This window comes from Leptinotarsa decemlineata, unplaced genomic scaffold (assembly GCF_025532065.1).
Source record: "Leptinotarsa decemlineata unplaced genomic scaffold, Ldec_3_MD MMD2_tig00002082_RagTag_RagTag, whole genome shotgun sequence".
Classification (NCBI taxonomy): domain Eukaryota; kingdom Metazoa; phylum Arthropoda; class Insecta; order Coleoptera; family Chrysomelidae; genus Leptinotarsa; species Leptinotarsa decemlineata.
In genome coordinates this window covers 3770727-3793726 of record NW_027412573.1, presented here as the reverse complement: position 1 = coordinate 3793726, position 23000 = coordinate 3770727, and the positions used below count along the sequence as shown (strand labels likewise).

General features: G+C 35.5%; 2 protein-coding genes across 3 annotated transcripts in view; one reads left to right on the top strand and one right to left on the bottom strand.

Annotated features, from left to right (window-relative positions):
• LOC111502523 (E3 ubiquitin-protein ligase ZNRF1) overlaps positions 1-23000 on the bottom strand; it is a 52503-nt gene that overhangs the window by 18247 nt on the left and 11256 nt on the right. Inside the window, exons 2-3 of one of the 2 annotated variants that reach the window (XM_074176855.1) lie at positions 12839-12847; positions 11946-12005 (exon numbers count right to left, since the gene is read on the bottom strand). The exons of the other annotated variant lie outside the window; for it this stretch is intronic. Of the exons in view, the coding sequence (XP_074032956.1) occupies positions 11946-12005; positions 12839-12847 (69 nt within the window). The remainder of the gene's footprint in view (positions 1-11945; positions 12006-12838; positions 12848-23000) is intronic. 2 annotated transcript variants of the gene reach the window in all.
• LOC141482847 (uncharacterized) lies at positions 513-4373 on the top strand. The gene is made up of 5 exons (XM_074176703.1): positions 513-518; positions 2687-2909; positions 2967-3068; positions 3132-3215; positions 3543-4373. Exons 1-5 carry the CDS (start codon positions 513-515, stop codon positions 3809-3811), a joined length of 684 nt encoding a protein of 227 aa, XP_074032804.1. The 3' UTR covers positions 3812-4373.

Below are 23000 nucleotides of genomic sequence, written 5' to 3'. Positions count from 1 at the left end.
AAACCATGGTACTTGGGCTGTTCAAAAAATAAAGTGAACACCAAAAACAAAACCGTAATCATGCATCAACCACCGTATTCACCAGATTTGGTCCCCTGCTACTTTTTCCTGTTTCCAAGATTGAAGAGACCCATGCGATAACATCGTTCTCTCATGGGTCTCATGGGTTCTCGTGTATTATATCTGAGGGGAACCACTTTGAAGGAGACAAAATAGAAATTGATGAACAAATATATATTTTTTGAGAAAAATTAAAATTCACCACAGTTTTTGAGGTACATGGTCGTCTGCGTAGCCCAGTAGAGGAATTTGATTTTCTAACCGTCTATGACGTTAAAATATCTGCGCGTCGCGTCTACGGTAAGCAGCACACTATTCAACTGAAATATTGACACAACTATTCGTTCAAAAGAAATGAATTCAATAGTCCAAACAAAATTCACACTGGCCGAGTTGAAGATTAGTTTAGTAGAAATTATTATTATATATTTATTTTGTGTTGTGTTGACACTATGGAGGTACAATCAGAAGCAACCCAAAGTCTACAGGAATTCAAAAGATAATAGAATAGGAGTCAATAATTTTTTGACACGGGTAATAATAGAATTGAAAAGAATAGAAACTTAAAATTATAAAATTGTTCTTTTATTATAGTTTTTACTTTCAACAAATAAGTATAGACTTTTCAGAAAATATCTCTTCTGTTTTATGAAGTTTAAGTTACTTGCTTTACAAAGAACAATATATTCAATAAAAAAAAGTGCACGTATTTTACTGTTAATACAAAGAGTATAATAAGAAAACGTTTTGAGAAATTTTTGCAACTGCCATAATAATTATTATTCGACTAAACTACTTGCACTGTAGATAGAAAACAAGTCCAAGTATACTTCACTAAGCCATTAATCAAACACTTTTCAACAATCAAACTAAAATGATCTAACTTAAATCGAGAACACAGCTTTTTAACAATAAAGTATAATAAGCTAATTTGGATCGAAAATACAATTTTACTATGCTTTAACTTGGATCCGAATAGACGTCGATCTTCAACACTACCACAAATTGAATGCGATGTTTTAAAACAATGCTTAAACAGAGGAGTGCTGGAGCGTAAATTCGTCACCTGCGTCTGTAGGAGTTATAGCCGGTAAGAAAATCAACAAACTCTATATTCTTTATGGTCCAAGAGACCGGAGTAACTCGCCCATTACAAGTGGGAACAACAACCCCTGAAGACTGTACCCAGAGACCTGGGCCACTACCTTTTTTCTCCATATATTTTCGTGCAATGAAACTAGTTTGAAACAGGGTTTGAATGGCTTGGTAGAAAAACAGGTGAGGTATTTGAAAGCAAATTTCATGCGCCACGTTTTTGAAATGAGAAAAGTACAACTTGTTGAATCTAGAGACTTGCGACCTGTGCATCACAAAGTACGCATTAGGACGAAAGAGGGCGAAAACTGGCGTTTGTCAAATAGTACACATTGTACTGCCGTTGTACGGGATTATTATTGCTACTTGGCGCACCGTCCGTCGTCTTCTAACGCGCATCTAGTGAGCAGGATCATACCCAAATTCAGAAAGCTCTTCCTATATTTGGTAAGCTGCACACATTATTGACAGATGAAACCTGTAATGACTGTGCTAATCGTATTAGGCGCGATATTATCGCTCCAAAGAGTCAAAGCAACATGCGCGAACGAATTGACTAGTTTTTTCCTGATTGTCGATGTAAAAGCCAATCGACGATAAATAATTTCGTTCGGTCGGTATACTATAGTTACGCTGTCTTTCAAACATTGAATATTGATTGTTACCGCGTAAACGGATATTTTCCAGACAGCGTCACCGTCGGTACATATAGATAATGGAAAGGGTGTCGAATTTCCATATCGACGGTTTCCGAAATAATCAGCGAGAAAGCAGTATCGTGAATTAGCTCCGAAGTCACAAAAGCAATTTGGATGGAAACTAGGAAAATGTTTGTCAAGGAAATCACTTGTTTTTTTTGCACAAACTCAATTACAAAAATATCGAGTTTACCTGAAGAAAATGTTGCGATTGGGTCGATGCGGTCCTGAATTGTTCTGCCGCAACTACAAGGAAAGACGATAAAAGTTTTATATCTTAAAGATCATCACATTTTATCTTGGGATGATATTATAACAATACAATAACAGGTTTATTCGAGTATAAAATGAAGGGGGCAATAAAATAAAATGAACAATACTTGAAAAAGAAAAAACCGCAAGCAGAAGGCTGACCTATGCGCGGGCATCGTCCATAGATATTCTAATAAGTCCGCTCACTCTCAGCAGCGACCCAAATCATCACCCTCCGTCCTCGCGCGTCCCTTGCCTGGCCGGTCGGTCGTCAGTGCCCGTCTGACGGGGGAGCCAGTTTAACAGAGTGTCTCCGATTGAACAGTTCGCATCGTTCCGGCCAGTTATACTTAGTGCGTAAAATAAACATTTTATTGGAACTTTTATTCTTGTAGTTATTTGAACATTTTTTATTGTTGTGATGACTTCTCACCGTACCTTTTGCAGTGTGGATTCTTGTGATAGTTTACGTGAAAATATTTAATTTTTTCGATTCCCCAAAGATGCCACAAGGTAATAAATTCATCAAATACATAATGTCAGTTATAGGTCAAAAATGTTTCGGTAGTAATGTGATTTAGATACTATTTATAACTAATGTTCAAACTATATTTCGCAGGTGTCAGCAGTGGAAAAAAACATTTGGTTTTGTTGGAGACCACAAATATGCTAACTTAACACCTGAGCAAGCCTACATTAGAATACGAGTTTGTAGAAAACATTTTGACGATGAATCCTTCACTTCCTCTGGAAAACATTTACTTACCACTGCTGTGCCCTTAAAGTTTCCAACAAAATTGGACGGTAAGAAATTTTCCACTTCACAAGCATGGAATATTTTTTTGAATGAGTTATTTTCAGGTAATGATCAAAACAATGACAATCCAGGTCCCTCCAGCGTATTAGCTCCTTCAAAATTAGATGCTTGTACACAAACAGATACATGTCATGAAGTTGAACAAGGTAAATGCCAAAGCTCTATGATGATGAACATAATCACTCATTCATATTACAAATGTTTTTTAGAATTAATTCCCAACAAAGAAACTGATTATGTACTACAATCCAATAAATCAGTCCAAAGTGGGTTATCTCAAGAATTCGTGGAAGGTAAAAATACAATTTTTTGGCTTTCTTCTTCTCCAAATCAAAAAAATTGAAATAACAACTTCCATGAAAGAAGTAAAATAAAAAAAAATTACAAACACTCTCTGTTGATAGGTTCATGTATATCATTCAAAGACGTTTGAATCATTAACAAAAGGGAATAAAGAGTCCATCTATTTTTTTGATTTGGAGAAGAAGAAAACCAAAAAATTGTTCCTCAAACTTCATTTTCTCCTCAGTAAAAATACACTAATTGGTACTTGAATCTAACCTAAAATTCTTTCTATTTATTCCTCGAATCACTTCTAATATGTGCTAATTTCTTTATAGATGTATCGTGTCAAACTTCTTCCAAATTATCTGATAGCAGTCCCAGAAAGCAAGGACTCAGGAGAAGAATTAAGGAGCTGCAAAGCGAGCTCAAATCTTCGAAAAGGCGCAAAACGGTAACACGAGAAGATGTTGAACAATTTTTGGACGAGCAGTACCCACAGGAGGCCACTATGTTGATGAAAAATCAACTGACATTACTCGACAAAAATCCCAAAGGAGCCAGGTACTCTGAAGAAGTCAAGCATTTTGCTTTGAGCTTGTTTTAATTGGGACCAGAAGCATACAAGAAATTATCTAAAGTTATGAGATTGGCATCTCCCTCTACTCTGAGAAAGCTGACTGTACATTGGAAAATTACCCCAGGATTCAATGAATTCATTTTTAAAATTTTGGAATTAAGAGTACCTTTGATGTCAGGTAAAACTAAGGATTGTATTTTATGCATTGACGAAATGTCAATCAAATCAAATTTATTTTATAATGTGTCAAGAGACGTCGTCGTTTCGACTTTTATAAAGTCATCCTCAGGGCACTACAAAGTTGCAGTGAACTCCAACCAACCCCTAGCTAAATATTTGAAATGTGTCTAAATATATATGCCAAAATACTGAATAGATTATAATTATACTATAAGGGTATACTCAAGAAAACAACAAATCACCATTTGATTAGGTAATATGTAAATAAAGATTATTCATCTTCATTTTCTCTTTATTGTGGAGTCCCTTTATAAGTATCTCAACCTTTTTACCTGCCCATAATTTAAGAAATCAGATAATTCATGCCAGTTATTACAACGAAATATTCCTCAATTTATTGTTATTAGAATCTCATATATAATCATCTCAATGAAAGATCATACAAAAACATAAATACATAATATATAATGAATATGATCAACACTTGACGCCTGACCCTCGTAGACACACTTTCGAGTAAACATATTGTTCGCGCTGCTGACTGACCCTCGTATAACGTATTTCTGCTGGTAGCCGCATGATTTACGACCGCTCGCAAAAAAAGCGGCATATTTTACCCACATCAAAGGAGTTACCAGACTTATTAGAATATCTATGGACGATGGCGCGGGTACGTTGCATATTTTCAAGAAGAAAAAAAATACAGTGAAAATGTTAATTTTTCAAAATTGACAATAAAATAAAATGAACAATACTTGAAAAAAGAAAAAAAACGGCACGCAGAAGGCTGGCCTATTTTCAAGAAAAAAAATACAGTGAAAATGTTAATTTTTCAAAATTGACATTTTGTATGCTGTATCGGCCAAACCAAGAAAAACTAATCCAAAGGTACGACGAGCATAAAAAAAGCATACATAAACCCAATAACATATAAATCAAACCTCGCAACACACGCCATACAAAACTAACGTAACTTTCCCCCACCAGAAAACATCAAACAAGTCAATGAAGGAAACCGTATGGACATCTGGTAAAACCTAAATATCCATAAATTCAAAAGTCATAATTCACCCAAACACAACCCAAAAACAGGCAAATTTAAAGAAACATCCGAATGACAGGAGAGGACAAATACCTGCACTAAGTCGTTCTAACCGTATAAAAGAACAAACAAGGAGATAAAACGTTCAGTTTGAGTAGAGCAATGGAGATGATAGCACAACCTACTATCAGAAGCGCTCGTAGCTTCAAATCATTTTGTAAACATGTTAATATTGATACATATATATAGGTTATATATATATATATATATATATATATATATATATATATATATATATATATATATATATATATATATATATATATATATATATATATATATATATATATATATATATATATATATATATATATACAGTACGATGCAAATGTATGGAATAAATTCGATATTTACAAAATGAGCGTCTTTCGGAAGAAATCCAAAAACAGGTCAACTTTAATTTTTGACGGCCCATCTCATGATATTCATATGAAAGACGTTTCGTCACCGGTGTTGGCGTGATGACGTAATCGACAATTTTTTTAAATGCAAACAGGGGTCATGTAGCACCTCATTCAAAAGGTCTACTAATTATCTATTCAACGGTATAACCAGGACAATATTCATTTATACAAGATGAACCAAAACATGTTATTTATTGAAGTACAATAAAATTATAATAAATGTTCAAATTGATGACCTTCAGCTATGATGCAATGTGAAAGCCGGGCACTGAATTCATTTCTAACGTTTCCGAGAACTTCGGGGGTTATTTGTGCAATCTCCGCTCTGATGCGTTCCTTCAACTCTTCTAAATCATTTGGTCGATTTTGGTAAACTTTACTCTTCAAGTATCCCCATAAAAAAAGTCTAACGGGGTCAAATCCGGAGACCTTGGTGGCCATTCGATCGGCCCTCTTCTTGCTATCCACTTTCCTCGGAAAACAGTATCCAGGTAGGTTCGTACATCAACGGCGTAGTGTGGGGGCGCCCCATCCTGCTGGAACCACAAATCATTTCTATTTGGAAATAGCTGATTCAGTTGTGGCATCAGATAATCTTGAAAAAAGTGTAGATACCGAGCACCAGTTACGCTTTCCTCAAAAAAGTATGGTCCTATTATCTGGTTGTTCAAAATTCCGGCCCAAACATTCACTTTTTGTGGGTATTGTGTGCTATGCTCCTCCATCCAATGTGGATTTTCTCTTGCCCAGTATCGATAAGTCTGACGGTTTACGTGACCGTTGAGCATAAAAGTAGCTTCATCTGAAAATATTATATTTTGTATGAAACTCCGATCTCTGTGCGAGCGCTCCATCAGGATTTCGCAAAATTCGACTCTTCTGCCAAAGTCATCTTCTAACAGTTCTTGGACCAGCTGAACTTTATACGGATGCCACTTTTCTTTTTTCAACACTCTAATAACAGTCGATTGGTGTAAATTATTATCCAGTGCGACTTGCCTCGTGCTGGTATGGGGGTTTTCTTGGAACGCAAGTACCACATCAAGTTTTTGGACTTCTGAAATTGATTTTCTACCACTTTTAGGGAGATCTTTAACATGGCCCGTTTCTCGAAACTTTTTCTCAATTTTACTTATTGTTGATTGAGAAACGGGTTCTCGGTTGGGGTATTTCGCATTGAATAAATCACGAACTTCTGCCTGAGTCCTTACTTTATCTCCACAGCCAATCATAATTAAAATTTCGATTCTTTGGGTTTCTGTTACTTTCATTGCCAGATTATAAGTGATTTAAATATTTTTCTAGAAATAATGTCAACCGCTTCAATGATACTTCACTTCAATGACATTGACTAATCTCAAGTAGAGTGTAGGACTTTTATCACCATTTCTTTTTTTTAATCAACAAAAACAATAGAAGACAGTACGATACTTTATTCTCAGTGGCGGTGCATAGCATTATTTGGTTCAACGAATTACTATTATTTGTAATTCCAGTCTTCTGAATACATAATTTCGATTGACCCTGTAATAATACATATTGAAACCATTATACCGTTGAATAGACGACTAGTAGACCTTTTGAATGGGGTGCCACATGACCCCTGTTTGCATTTAAAAAAATTGTCGATTACGTCATCACGCCAACACCGGTGACGAAACGTCTTTCATATGAATATCATGAGATGGGCCGTCAAAAATTAAAGTTGGATTTCTTCCGAAAGACGCTCCTTTTGTGAATATCGAATTTATTCCATACATTTGCATCGTACTGTATATATGTTAGGCCTGTTATGATAAAAAACTTGAACAAAAAAGAAAAGCGGTTGAATATTTTGAAAGCCGTGAAGATATTCAATCTTGTACTCCCGAGTAGAATGTTCAAGAATATAAACAACGATATCCTGGATCTATTGTCATATCAAAATCAATAATAATCATCATGCAGTAAATAAAGTATTTTACCAGACAACTTCGACATAACAAATTGTCGAGTAGGCCTACCGGAAAAACCACTTTTAAAAAAACGCGCCAAGTATACTATTTCACAGGAGGTGTGTATATAGAACGTAACTCATTCGACTTTCAGAATGGCGATATCTTAAGAATGGTGAATCTTAGGAAAAAATTATAGGACCCGTTTTTGTAGATACTTTTATGATCTACAATTTTTGCTGGACTATATTTTTATAAAACTCGCCGTTTCCGAAAAAATTAAAAAAACTACCTAAAAACCGAACATTTTTACTTTTGACCTTGAATAACTTCTTCAGCACGCATGGGATCTATGGGGACTTTCGGTACTTTATTTCTACCGGTGTACCCAAAGTCTCTACCAAAATTCAGCCCAGTCGAAATTTTTGTTATTTGAAATGTCTATTTTGACCGGGCAATAACAAGTGTGTAACTGTAAAAATAATATCCCGCATTGAAAAAATCCCTCTCAACTAACCTTACATAGAACAACATTCCACGGTCCCCAAACGTTACTTATTTTTTTCAGAAATAAAATGTATAGAATAATGTAGGGTTAGTACATGGCCGGTGAGAAGCCCCTTCCTCAAGATGTGCAGTAGATGTGTAGAAATATGTTGTCAGCCCGTTAGATTATTCGAGCCGTAAACATACTATGAGTGTATGCATGCCTACTTTCTTAGACCGACAGCCAGTTTCCAGGTGCTAAAGACTCATTCCGCCGGCGGTAATTTTTACCAGACTAAATCTTTGAGAGAAGAATGTAACTTCACTTGCAATCTCAGTCTTGATTTTTATATATGATACTCAAGGAACTATTTCAATGCTTTTTATAAGCAGCCAGACCAATGGGAGGGGCCTAACATCCCCCCAGACACACGCAAAGGCTCCTGTCTTCCGACAGTCTGAGTTTGAGTTCCGACAGTTTGATGTTTCAAATGTTGGGTTTTTATTCTTAAAGGGATTTGTTTCTAATTCACATATTGGCAACAGCGCCTATATCAAGTGGAAACAATTTATACGTACCTAAATATTTTACTTTAAAAAAGGAAAATTATCTTTATAAATCAACAATTAAGGCAAAATATAAATTATAGTTCAATACCACCTCCACAAGCCACATAAACAACAGTTGTTTTGTTATTTATTTATATAGAGGAAGATAGATTAGGTGCACATAATGTCATATGTCACAGAATGTCTCGGAACTCGGAACATAAGTAAACAGAACAGCACGCCTCTGAAATATGTCATCTTTGTTTGTCTCATACAGGTAATAGACTCATTGTACTTTATTAGCTATAACCGATGTTGCCAAATGGTGAAATAGAAACGAATACCTTTAAGTGTCTTTAGCCTTTAGTTACAAAAACGTATACCGCCAGATGGCAGTGCGATTTCGCCCGATGAAATAAATACAAACTCCTCCCTAATTCTAACTTGACCAGGCCGGGGCATTCCAGGGCCGAACTTTATTCGCCGACGTGTTCGTTCTTCCAAATTACATTTTAGATTAAAACATGTTCGTTTTCGTGTTGATCTCAAAGTTTGCACGAAAATTGCAGATTATTTGAAAATTATGAATCCAAGATGCGGACGAGATTTGTGATTAGGGCCCGATTTGACTTGCTATAAGGAAGTTTTCGGGGTCAGAGATTATGAATCTTTTGTCAAACTAAACGAATTCAAGATGACGGTTCCAAGATATCGAACGAGATATGTGATTATGGTCCGAATCGATTTGAAATTAGTATGTGGATTTTTTTGGGCTCGTAGAGTATAAATGTATTGTCAAAATTGATGAATTCAAGGTGACGGACAAGTTGTGTTATCCGATTCATATTTGGTACAATGGGGTTTTCGGGGTCGCACATTATGAATCTTTAGTTAAAATTAATGAATTCAAGATGGCGGCTTCAAGATGTCTGACGAGTATTGTGATTATGGAACGATTCGATTTAAAATTGGTATTTTGTAGTCTCTAGGCGTGATTTTTTTCTATTGAATTTCGGAAAATCAAGAGGGCGGACTAGTTTTGTGATATCTGGTGGGGCTCTATGGAAGACTGATAGTTATTTTTCTGTTGGAATTCAGAAATTCGAGATGGCAAACGAGTTTTCTTATTAATTGTCAAATTATATATAACACTGGTATTTTGAGGTTGAAGATGATGAGGTTTTCATCAAATTTCAAGAATTCAAAATAGCAGCATAAAGATGGCTATGGGTTATTTTGTGATTTATAGTCGTGTTCTGTTCAAAATTTATTTTTTCGAAAACATGAGCAGGGTGTTCAGAAAATCAGATGATACTTATGAATAAAAAATTGAGAAATCAAGTATCAGATTTTGTCTTTCAAGTAAGGGTCCTTTCACAATATCAATTTTCAACATTAGTTCGAAATGACGGGAAGATTTTATGATTCATAGTCGGTTCCTCAAAAATAATTCATCTAGGGCTCTCCGGGGTAAATTACTCATATTTTTCCTCAAAATTAATTCATACTGCCAGATATATTTTTAAAATTGAATGATTTAAATATAATATTTTGCAGGAAAGGTCCACAGTTTAAATAATATGTCTGATTCTATATAAAGGGTTAGACAATATAAGTCAATACCAATCGTGAATAATTCAATTCCGCTGATGTGTATGCAACTGTTGAAAATAAATGAAATCCAACAATGTTTTTGCTACCAATTTTGATTGTAATCAAATCAAAAATAACGAAATTCGTCCAACATTCTAGAGCCTCCATCTTAGTATTTCTTAATATGAAAATATCATGAAGTTTTGTCCCTAGTAATGAATACCTGTAAAATTTCAAGCCAATCGGAAGATATTAGACTTGCAAGATTTGATATAAACGTGTACACACGCAAACATACAGATAGGTAAGTTGAAAACTATCTGGTTATTGTAGAAATTTTAATATTTCAATCTTTCGTTCGGTCAGAATAACTTTTATCTTTTCCTATTCTCAATCCGACCGTGTGCTACATTTTACAATGGCTCTCTCTCCCTCACCAGACGTGTGGGAGGAGCTACCTGACGGGCGTGTCATTTGAAAGAAATTTATCTACTATTCTGACTTCAGATTCAAAAGTAATAATTAGTTTTCACTAGTCGACGGCTGAAGCAAAACTTTATTAGTTGACTTTGATAAAATTTGATATTTCCTATTTCGAAAGGCATAATGCAAGGAAATCAAATTCGTATAAACAACACATTCTTATTAAATTAATAACAAAATAAAGGAAACATTAAAAAGAAAAATGAGAAAGTCGTTTAACTGGGAAAATGATAGGCTTCAATACCGAAATGAAATAACACCAAAATATTCGTTAGTTTTGATGGTGGAATTGAAGAAAAATGCCCAAAAATGAGAGAGAGAATACTTTTTATTCATCTAATATTCGAAAAATATTTTTTTTATTATTTTTCCTTTATACACTCATACAATCTTTCCTCAATCAGAATAAGAAAAATCGTTTCTGACTCCTTTTTTTCAGGGATGAAGACCCTTAAATGTTGAATGCATTATTTCATTCCTCGTTTTTAAGTATTTAAATATTTTTTTAAAGAGAAAGGTTGAAATTATAAGTTTGAAATGCGTTGTTTTAAAACTCTTTTATGAAAACTACTTGATTTTCGTTAGGAGAAACATTCTCCATTGCAATGAAGAGTGTAAATTGAAATATGGCACTTTACTGTATAGATGTAACAAAAAACGGAAAATCAAAATACCGAAGAAAAAAGCTCAGTACATTTGTTGTAATTTTATTACAACACTAGGATTATTTTGCGGAATATAAGCTGCTGTTAGTTTACTTCTTAAATCCATCTTATCTTAACACACCACCAAAAACCAACTTACGATCTAAAGAATGAAGGCAATAAACATTTGAACTACTTTAGGAATATTGACAGCAGCATCAGTCGTACCAACTATGCCATTAACTTTGAAAACGTAAAATACAGAGATATATAACCAAAAATCAGCTCTTTTCATTTTTTAACATTTTTATTGGAAAAATGTTGATTGTTGAAGAGAAAAATGTCAAGGAAGGAGGAATAAGGTATAAAGGTGACCTAGTGAATAAATGCTTGTGTTCTTAAATAGTTTATCTTGTGAAAAGGAAGTCTGAAAAGTTGCCCTTTTCTGAACTTTGAAGGGCCGTAACTTTGTCAATAAGGGAGAGCGCCGCTTTTTTCTTTCATATTCGTAATCTACGCATCAAAATACGTAAGTACATTAAAAAAAATTCAAAATCGCCGGGTGTCCTCAAAACGAATATTTACCAATTTTTTTTTTAAGTACCGGGACTTTAAGAAACGTAAGTATTATTTTTACCTACCTTCAGCACCTGGTACCTGTAAACTGGCCAAGCTAACAAATATGCATACACTCATGGTATATACTAACACTACGTTTTTCTATACATTTTATTTCTGAGAAAATAAGTAACGTCTGGGACCCTGAGATCTTGTACTACTACGTACCTCGTTCTTTGTTCGCCGAAGAATTCACGTTTGAATGGTAGGATAAACTCTGCCCCATCGCTGGTCCTTAGAATTCCGGAGTTCACTTACAACCGAGCCTGGATGATACCGAAACCGAGTTTTTTTCTGCAGGAGAAAGTCGCTATCCTACAACGGCATCGAAGACGATACAACCGCAGCTACTAACTTGAATGTTAATGAATCAACCAGTCTGGTAGAACGGAATCGAGTCGGATTTCGCAAGGCAAAAACTCTACTGCAAGGTGAACCGTTCAGAACCGTACAAATATCTCGCACGCACAAAAGCACACAGAGAGAACCTCTCATGAGCGTTCTAAAGATAGTACTAATGTCGACTTGGACCAGGACCAACAGAGCGCCCGAGGAAATAAATAACTCGTTAAAAAATATCTGATAAAATTGTAAACAGTCGGGTAGGAGTGTGTGTGTACAGCGTTTAAACAAATGCGGAAAGTTAATGACTTGCTGTGGGGATAGCACAATAGTGTATACAGGGTGGTGCCGGAGACAGGGTTAGCTTTGAACGATCCATTGTTATTAGAATTGGATGAATATTTGTTTTTCTTTTGGCTCGAGCTAATTTCGACCTACACTTTTTTGTTCGCTGATCACGAATATGAAGTTGAAATTTTTCATTTGTTTCAAGGTGGTTGACAATGTTTCATGGAGCATTTCAATAGTTCGGACTTCCATTGTCTAATATGATAATAATAATAATATTTATTTTTTTGATTGAAAAGTACAGTTGAAAGAAATCTATGCACAATAAACAAAGAAAATGACAAGTCCAAATGTAAATATAAAAAACATAAATGTAAACAACTACATGTAACCATATTATAAGTCAGTGAAAATAATATAAACACAATAACACAAACAGTCTACAAGTATTGATCAACAATCATAAGTAATAGAAGTAACAGAAGTATAAAGAAAATTGTCCTGGACCATAAAAAAGTCAATATATTATAAACAACACACAATTTCTCAAGTAATTCAAAGCAAAACACATAGGAGTAAAAACTATAACTAAATTTGCTAAAGTTGAAGATCCTAGGTTAGTTGATTAGTAAATTCTTATTTAGCACCCAACGCTTTTTTGCAAAAAAAAAACATTTTTTTGCAAATATAATCATTTTGATTCCAGACAGGATTTATTATCGATGTTGAACACAATCTTATAAATTAGTTTCGAATTATTTTTTAGTTTTTAAGCTATTGAAGCGTGTTTTTTTAGTTTTTTAAACTATTACTTATTTTCCACTTTTCAGTTGGGCTTGCTATTTCAAGCTCATTTGTTTTGTCTCTTAAAGTAAACTTTTTATTCAGATGTTCAAGATACCTTAATGCATGGACAAAAACGGTGATATACAATAGTATTATACTTCCCCATTTGAACTATTGCTCCACTATTTTATACCTACTGAACCAAAAGCAAATTAACAGGTTCCAAAAACTACAAAACCGATCGATGCGTATCATTTTGTCATGTAGCAGACGCACTCCCTTAAAAACCATGTTGGACAGTTTAGGATGGTTAGCCTTTAAGATTATCTGTTATACCAGACACTTATTTTCATTTTTAAAATCAAAACAGGACGGGCACCTAAATATTAATTGATAAAATAAGTTACAATTTTGAACTGCACCAATACCCATCCAGATCAGAAAATTGCTTTCACTTACCGCTAGTAAGGACAAAGACTTCTCAAAATTCTGTCTTTGTCAAAGGACTCAAAGCTTTCAATGATGTAACCCCAGAATTAAAGGATATAGATTCTATTGACCTTTTCAAAAAGTTATTAAAAAATATGATGGAAAAACGTAATGAGACTTGACGTTTATTTTATAAACACACAGTATCTATATTTGTTGTGAGACTTAAACTTCTAATTTAGAAACTATTTATACATATTTTTCTTATTCTATATGACGACATCAATTTTATTTTTATATTTTTTATGTATTCGCAAGATTTTATGCTGATATACAGTGCTTTTCAGATAAAAGTATCCACCTTTAATAACTTTTGTAATACTGGTATTTAGGAAAAATCCAAAAACACGTCAATTTATGTTGGAAGGGGCAAGCATTATGGTTTATTCAAACTTACTGGAAAAGCCACCCCCTCACCCCTAGCATCATCCTTTTTTTTTAATTACTTCTCATATTTTTTATGTAAAATTTGGATACTCCTCTTTGAGCTGATTTCAAAACTGTATAATACTTGTAGGTTAAAGTGGTTAGTTTATGAGATAAACAATTTTTCTTTTAATAGCACAAATTTTACTTATTTTTTACTTTCACCTTATTTGCCTGTAATAAAATGGGTTGCACAACAGTTCAAACTCTTTAATCTTTTTAACTGTGCTATTTATTATGAAGTTACAATAAGTGTTCAAAATGAGTACTATTCACTTCCATACAATGGTATAATCTATTTTGAAATGCCTCTCTGACATTGCTTAACACGGCTGGATTTAATTGTCGACATTCATTTTCTATCCTCTCTCGTAAATCATCCAGAGATTCTGGTTGGGTAGCATAAACTTTTGTTTTTAAATACCCCCAGAAAAAGAAGTTTAGGGGTGTTAAATCCGGTGACCTAGGTGGCCACTCCATCATCTGCCCTCTTCTACCTATCCAACGAGCGGGGAACGTTTCGTTTAAAAATTGTCGGACAGGCATAGCATAGCGTGGGGGAGCTCCGTCTTGTTGAAATACTAGTAAATCTTCGGAAAGGTTATCAACATTTTCTATTATTGTTGTAATACGTGGGTCAACCCCTTCCCTGAGTAACTCAAGATATGATTCACCATTTAAATTTCCGTTGATGAAGAAAGGTCCGATAATGTGGTCACCTAGGATACCACACCAAACGTTTAACTTTTGGGGATGTTGTGTATGGAATTCACGCATAATATGTGGATCACTTTCAGCCCAATATCTACAATTATGCCTATTTACTAAGCCATTTAATGAAAATGAGCATTCTTCAGAAAAGCAAATATTGTTTAACAATTGTGGATTGTTATTGATAAATTGCGTCATTGATTCGCAAAACTCTAGACGACGATCAAAATCATCTTCATTCAACTCGTGCACCAACTTAACTTTGTATGGGTGGTACTTGAATTTATGTAGAACTCGGAAAACTGTAGAAGATGAAACACCAATCGCTCTACTTATTGTTGACAACGATTGGGGTTGTTGAGCCTCTAAGCTGACTTGCCCTAAAATTGCCACTTGGATTGCTTCGTTACTTACGAGTCCCTCTCGCTTATGCACTTTATTGCAAACAGACCCTGTTGTAAATTTCTGCATCAGTTGAATTACATACTTATGAGTTGCATGTCTTCCGTCATGTAATTCGTTAAATATTCTAGCAGCAGCTCTTGCACAATTATTATTTTGGTAGTATAAACCTACAATTTCAATTCTTTCTTGCAAAGAGTAAACCATTTCAGCGAAACAAAATAAATAATGTATCAAAGTACACTATCAATAGTGACTACAAATTCTAGTAAAAAGTAGAGTTTTTTGTTGTTTGGATTTTTGAAGTAGAATAAATAGCACAGTTAAACAGATTCAAGAGTTTGAACTGTTGTACAACCCATTTTAGTACAGGCAAATAAGGTGAAAGTAAAAAATAGTAAAATTTGTGCTATTAAAAGGAAAATTGTTTATCTCATAAACTAACCACTTTAACCTACAAGTATTATACATTTTTGAAATCAGCTCAAAGAGGAGTATCCAAATTTTACATAAAAAATATGAGAAGTAATTTAAAAAAAAAGGGATGATGCTAGGGGTGAGGGGGTGGCTTTTCCAGTAAGTTTAAATAAGCCATAATGCTTGCCCCTTCCAACATAAATTGATGTGTTTTTGGATTTTTCCTAAATACCAGTATTACAAAAGTTATTAAAGGTGGATACTTTTATCTGAAAAGCACTGTATTTGAGACGAGATGTAAATTAGTAATCAACAATTTTGTATGTATGAATGTATATATATTTTATTGCTTTATGACAATCTATAAGTGACAACAAATCAATTTTATTTTTAGATTTTATCGATTTCTTTTAAAATTGTTACTCACTGAACTGTATTATTAGTCTTTGACTAAATAAAGGATTTTATATATAGTACATTTTTCACTCTTTAACCTACTCAATTATGTACGCAAATGGTACATCCACTTGAAAATGACTCATTACTCCGCTGCCTAAGAAAACTATAACCCATTATTGTCTCGATTCTGTTTGTTCAAACGTATCAGTGTTGTTTTTTCTACATAATTTTAATAATTTTTTGATTCAACATTTTTGACCCTCGAGTCGAATGGTAATCTCAAAGACTTTATTGTTCATTTCTTGTTATTTTGAAATTGGAAACTTTCACGTTATTGGTATTAATTTACGATGGGTATATCTGCAATTCAACCCTCAATAAAAGGCTTATCTATAATTCTATTGTTAACTTTCTCAAGACCTTTCATTTTATTTCTTCATGGCTATTATCATTTATATTAGTTGGGTTCAAATACCGAGATTTCTAAAGATAACGTGACATATCTCCGCTTTCATGTCTTTTTGAAATTGTGGCAGCTATTATCTAGATTCTAGAAGCTTTACTAATTTCTCTGTTTGCCGAATTTCGACCCTTTTCAAAGATATTCGGGAAATACGTAACTTGACAATAATTCCAGCCTCTCCTTATAAATTACCCTCTCTCAAAAAGAATATTTTATAGTCCAGTCACCTCGTAATTCGGGATACCCAGCTGTAAGTCTGTAAATACTTGTATATTGACACCCTAAAAGTTGTCTCAAAACCTACATATGGTAGGGTGTAAACTATTAAATTTCAAGGTCAAAGCTCCGAAAAATCGGTTTTTTTTGCGCTTTTTTTGGAAATATCTCATTTCCTATGGGTTTTTTGCTATTTGTATTTATTATCAATATCGTAGACTACAAAATTCTCTACAAATTTTGTTTAAAAAAATTTTTTATACGGTGAACCGTTTTCGAGATAGAGGGCGAAGAGCGCGCGGTCACAGCATCACTTCAGGTCAACCGGTGCTTCCGGTCGGAAATGCGCCATATATAGTTATATGATGTTAAATATCTGTCAATTTTTATCAACTATTATATTATATTTTATCATTTTCTTCATGCATCAAATCTATATCTATTCAATAATACTGATAACCGTTTCGATGGCGGATTTCTTCTTCATCATGTTGTATGGAGCAGAGAAGATACTTTTTTTATTATTTTTGATAAATACATGAATTACTTACAAAGGCATTACAGTTCCAAAATAATTGTTGTATTTGACGGATATTCAGCTATGGAGCAGCAGACAAGAACTGCTGCACTTTCAAAAACGTATGAAGTCTATTTCGATGAAACAATGGTTGTACCAGTTACTCAAGAAAAATTCTTATCAAATCGAAATAACAACGATATGCTCATTAATATGTTAATTGAAAAATTACAAGCTGCAAATATTACTACTAAACAATCCAGAGATGATGCGGATGTTCTTATTGTTGAAACTGCAATTGAAGAATCAAAGTCTGAAAAAACTGCCATTGTCACTTGTCATTTTAATTGGGCGTACACTGTCTTACGAACAAGAAATTTTCTTTAAGAAAGTTGGGAAAGGAAATGTAAAAACGGAGATATACTCGACTAAAAATTTTGATAATTATATCCTCATTCCAAAACACATATTTTATTTCTGCATGCATTAAGTGGCTGTGACACAACTTCTGCGCTTTTGAAAAACGGAAAAAAATCATTTTTAAAAGTTTTTGAGAAACTGACAAATTTGGATGAACTAGCTGCAGCATTTGAGGAAGAAAATTGTTCGGCCCAGAGATTATTAGAGAGTGGAACTCAAACCTTATTGGCAGTCTATAATGCTCCGAAATCTGTGAAAAGTCTCGATCGTCTTCGTTATATGCATTACGTCAAGTCTACAAAACTTAATAAACCTGTGCAGCTTTCAAATATTACACCAATAAGTGCAGCTGCTCATCAACATTTCAAACGTGTACATTATCAAGTTCAAACTTGGTTAGGGCATGATTTGGAACCCCAGGTATGGGGTTAGGCAAAGCGAAACGATTTTTAGGAGCCTATCGTGACAATTTTACTACCTGCTCCAGAAGATCTGCTGAATACAATTTTCTGCAACTGCAAGAGTGGTTGTGGTTCGCGATTCGGATGCAGGAAAGATGAATAAAATTATAAATTGTAGTTTTTGTACCCTTCATTCCATTTTTTTACTTTTAATAAAAGTAGGAATCACACGTTAAAAGGTAAGACCTCGTTAATCCTTGGCTCGCACAAGTTTCGACTTCTGAGGGTTGTCGTTCGTAGGGGTGCGACAGCTGGTTAACGGAAAAACAGATTTTAAACAGATTTTTAAATGTATTCAATATTTTTAATAAAGAGATTAATTCATAATTTATTTGTTTTTTTTTCATCATTTAAGAAGTTATTAATTAGATTAAAATTTAAATAAAATTCCTATATTTTCATTAACAATTCTGCAATTACATGGGCCGGTAAGTGTTGTTAAATAAATTAATACTGAATAAAAAGTGGATAGGTTAGGAACAAAATGATAAAATATAATATAATAGTTTATAAAAATTGACTGGAGGCACCGGTTGACCTGAAGTCATCCTGTGGCCGTGCGCTCTCCGCCCTCTATCTCGAAAACGGTTCACCGTATGAAACATTTTTTAAAACAAAATTTGTTGAGAATTTTGTATTCCACAATATTGATAACAAATACAAATAGCAAAAAACCCATAGGAAATGAGATATTTACAAAAAAAGCGCAAAAACCGATTTTTGCGACCTTTGACCTTGAAATTTAATAGTTGCGTACACCCTACCATAAGTAGGTTTTCAGACAACTTTTAGGGTTAGTTAGGGAAGCCACAGATTACGCTGTAGACGACCCCTCCCGATATAGAAGGCCCCGACACTCTGTCTAATGAGGCCCTCATGTCCCCCTTTAACGGATGAACAACTTTCTCATCCATCCCACCCCAGCCAGATAGGGGTATCCCGTGAAGGACGGCACTGATGTCTGAGGACTTCATGCCGTCATACCATCAGTCATGGGACCCATTGGTCCTACTCGAGACCAATAATCAGCCGAAAGGGTAGGGGAGCTGGACTCCATCCCGACTGACACGAAGATGACTTTCCACTATCTTGAATTCCGAGATTCTTACCTAATTTAAGCTTAAATGACTGGACCGTTAGGGGATAGGACCAAGTGAAATTTAAATTCAGTATGCTTCCCAAAGACATACAAGGCATACCGTCTTACCGCGTATCACAAATACAGTTCATCGTTTGCAAGTACCGTAGAAAAATCTTGTTGGAAGATACCGTAAACGTAAACAATACCGATCTCGTCTAAGTTTCTGACCCACACATTTCTTTGTTTTTATGCATTAATTTTTATACTATAAACTCATAGTGAATAAAATATTGATTAGATATTAATTTATCTGGTCAAAAATTACTGGTGAAATCTGATGACTTTTTTTCATTGTAAAAATTTTGATTAAATCAATAATTAAAAAACACTGTTAGACACTTAAATTTGGAAAAACAAGACTATGTCTTTTGAATGAATATTACTGAAATTCCAGCAATATTTAATCAAGATATGGAATTTATGATGCACTGTTTGGAACCTTTGGTGTAGTAATGAATATTACTGTAGTTTTTTCCCAACACCAAATCGTTATTTTTAAGGGGTGATAAGACCCCTCCCTGGGGATGTCCACAGGGAGGGGTCTTATCACCCCTTCTCTGGAACATAGTCCTGGATACCCTAATTAATCACCTTAACAAAAATGGATTCTACACAATTGCATACGCAGATGACATAGTTATCTTGCAGACCGGCAAATTTGTAAACACACTGTGCGATAGAGCGCAGGATGGGCTCAAATTAATAGAGACATGGTGTAAGGAACACTCACTGTCGATCAATCCCAAGAAGACTGAGATGGTCCTTTTCACCAGGAAAAGAAGTTTAACGGGCTTAAAACCTCCCGAAATCTTCAAAAGCAAACTAAACTTCTCTGAAGAGGTGAAATACCTTGGTACTATCCTCGACAAGAAGCTAACATGGAACTCTCATCTACAGAGTAGAGCAAAAAGAGCATACGTGGCTTATGAGCAATGTCAGAGGACAGTGGGACGCGCATGGGGTCTTTCACCCCGTGTAGTCTCCTGGATCTACACTGCAATAATAAGACCTATGTTAACGTATGGAGCCATTGCATGGGGACCGAAAGTTCTACAAGCAACGGCCATCCAAAAATTATATCAAATACAGCGACTGGCTTGTTTAAACATCACACGAGCCATGAGAACAACACCAACCGCGGCAATGGAATTAATCACGGGTCTGACCCCTCTGGATCTGTACGTTAAGGAGGTTGCGTTAATGGCCATGGTACGATTGCGCACGGCTGGTGTAAACCTCGAAGTAGGAATGGGTCAATTGAGGCTGGGCCTATGGCGGGAAGCGCTTACTGCGCAACCTCTGCTGCAGGCAACAAGTGATGCAATTGAACCCAGGTTTGTGTTTAATAAACCCTACAAAATACAAATTAAGCAGAACACAGAGTCAGATGCTACAAATGCAATACGGATTTATACAGATGACTCAAAAACCAAAGAAGGCTCAGGATGTGGAGTGTACTCCAGATCACTAAGCCTAAGGATTAAGTGGGGAATGGGAAGAAATACCAGCGTGGTCCAAAAAGAACTGGCTGGTATCTCAATCGCCACAAAAGAAATAACCAAGAAAAGAATTTCTGGCAAAAACATAACAATCTGCACTGATAGCAGACAAGCACTATTAGCCTTGAACAGACAGCGTGTTACTTCAGGGCTAGCACTAGAGTGCCACCAAGATTTAGCCAAAGCCTCGGTAGATAATAACATTATCCTGAGGTGAGTTAAAGGGCACGACATGAGTAAAGATAATCGCATTGCCGACTCTTTAGCCAAGGAAGCGGCTGGACTAAGAATTTTAGGACCCAGTGGCACCAACGGCCTGATGACTTCGACAATTGCGGAACTAGTCAAATGTTACACCTATGCTCAATCTTTAAAGAGATGGGATGAAATCAAAGGATGTAACCTTGCAAGGGCGACCCTGGGAAGCTGGCGCCGAAGAAATATCTGGCCGATGACCAGGAAAAATCTACGCCTTACAGTAGGATTTCTGACTGGTCACTGTACATAATATGGGGATAGTGGACACACCTCTATGCAGGATGTGTGAACAGGAAGATGAGACTGTCAGGCATGTCCTGTGCGAGTGCCCGGAGTTATCGTCAATAAGAGAGTGTGTGTTCGGCGAGTCTTGGCCTACACCTGCCGATATATAGGAGATGTCTCCCAGCGACCTGTCCATCTTTCTGGAAAGGACAGGATGGACGATGACCTAGGAGGACAACTCCTCGGGAGGATGTACAATGGGTCACATGTGGCCTAAGTGCGTGGGCTTACACTCACCCTCTCTACTCTACAGATACAGAGAACACCTCGATACGTGTTTCGATCACCAAGTGATCATCTTCAAAGAGGAAGATTAAAACCAGTTTTAAACAACAGTTTTAATCTTCCTCTTTGAAGATGATCACTTGGTGATCGAAACACGTGTCGAGGTGTTAAAAATAACGATTTGGTGTTGGGAAAAAAATCCAGTAATATTCAAGATATGCAAGCTCATGAATGTGATGAGTATGACAAACAGCAAAAACGTAAATATAACTGGACATTAATATTGAAATACAGACAGAACTGTCGAAAATAAAAGATACAGAAACTAATGAATGTGATAAATATGCATAAATATCAAAAGTGTAAATATTATTGATGATAAGCGATACCACAGCTAACTGCTTGATAAACAATACTAAGAAAGAGAAATTGTCAATTGTCCATACGATAATGATGAACCGACTTCATTCTTCACTAGAATTGAAAATAATGCGAAAGGAGAAGGAAACGGGGATGAAGAATGTGTCGAACAGCAGCAAGAGTTGTTTGATAACATTTATAATTGAACTATTAAATTAAATCTGTTCTGTCTGTTTAAATCTGTCTGTGTAAAAAATGGAATTGAGTGATCTAAAACACTTGTTAAGTTAATGAGGTTGCGTTAATGGCCATGTTACGATTAAGCACGGCTGGTGTAAACCTCGAAGTAGGAATGGGTCAATTGAGGCTGGACCTATGGCGAGAAGCGCTTACTTCGCAACCTCTGCTGTAGGCAGCCAGTGACGCAATTGAGCACAGGTTTGTGTTCAATAGACCCTACAAAATACAAATAAAACAGAAGACAGAGTCAGATGCTACAAATGGAATACACATTTATAAAGACGGCTCAAAAACCAACGAAGACTCAGGATGTGGAGTGTACTCCAGATCACTAAGCCTTAGGATTAAGTGGGGAATGGGAAAAAATATCAGCGTGGTCCAAACGGAACTGGCTGGTATCTCAATCGCCACAAAAGAAATAACCAGAAAAGGAGTTTCTGGCAAAAACGTAAAAATATACACTGACAGCAGACAAGCCCTATTAGCCTTAAACACCTCAGGGCTAGTACTAGAGTGCCACCAAGATCTAGCCAAAGCCTCGGTAAATAATAACATTATCCTGAGGTGGCTTAAAGGACACGACAGGAGTAAAGGTAATCGCATTGCTCTTTAGCCAAGGAAGCGGCTGGACGACTAAGAATTTCAGGACCCAATGGCACCTACGGCCTGACAGCTTCGACAATTGCGGAACTAGACAATGTTACACCCATGCTCAATCCCTAAAGAAATGGGACGGAATCAAAGGATGCAATCAGGATTACCCTGGGCGACCCTGGGAAGCTGGCGCCGAAGAAATATCCGGCGGTGACCAGGAAAAATCTACGCTTAACAGTAGGATTTCTGACTTGCCACTGTCAACTAAGAAAACACCTCCATAA

Coding starts and splice junctions, on each gene's coding strand:
- LOC141482847 (XM_074176703.1), top strand. Junction 3,069..3,131: donor ATGTCATGAAGTTGAACAAG/GTAAATGCCAAA, acceptor AATGTTTTTTAG/AATTAATTCCCAACAAAGAA. Junction 3,216..3,542: donor ATCTCAAGAATTCGTGGAAG/GTAAAAATACAA, acceptor ATTTCTTTATAG/ATGTATCGTGTCAAACTTCT.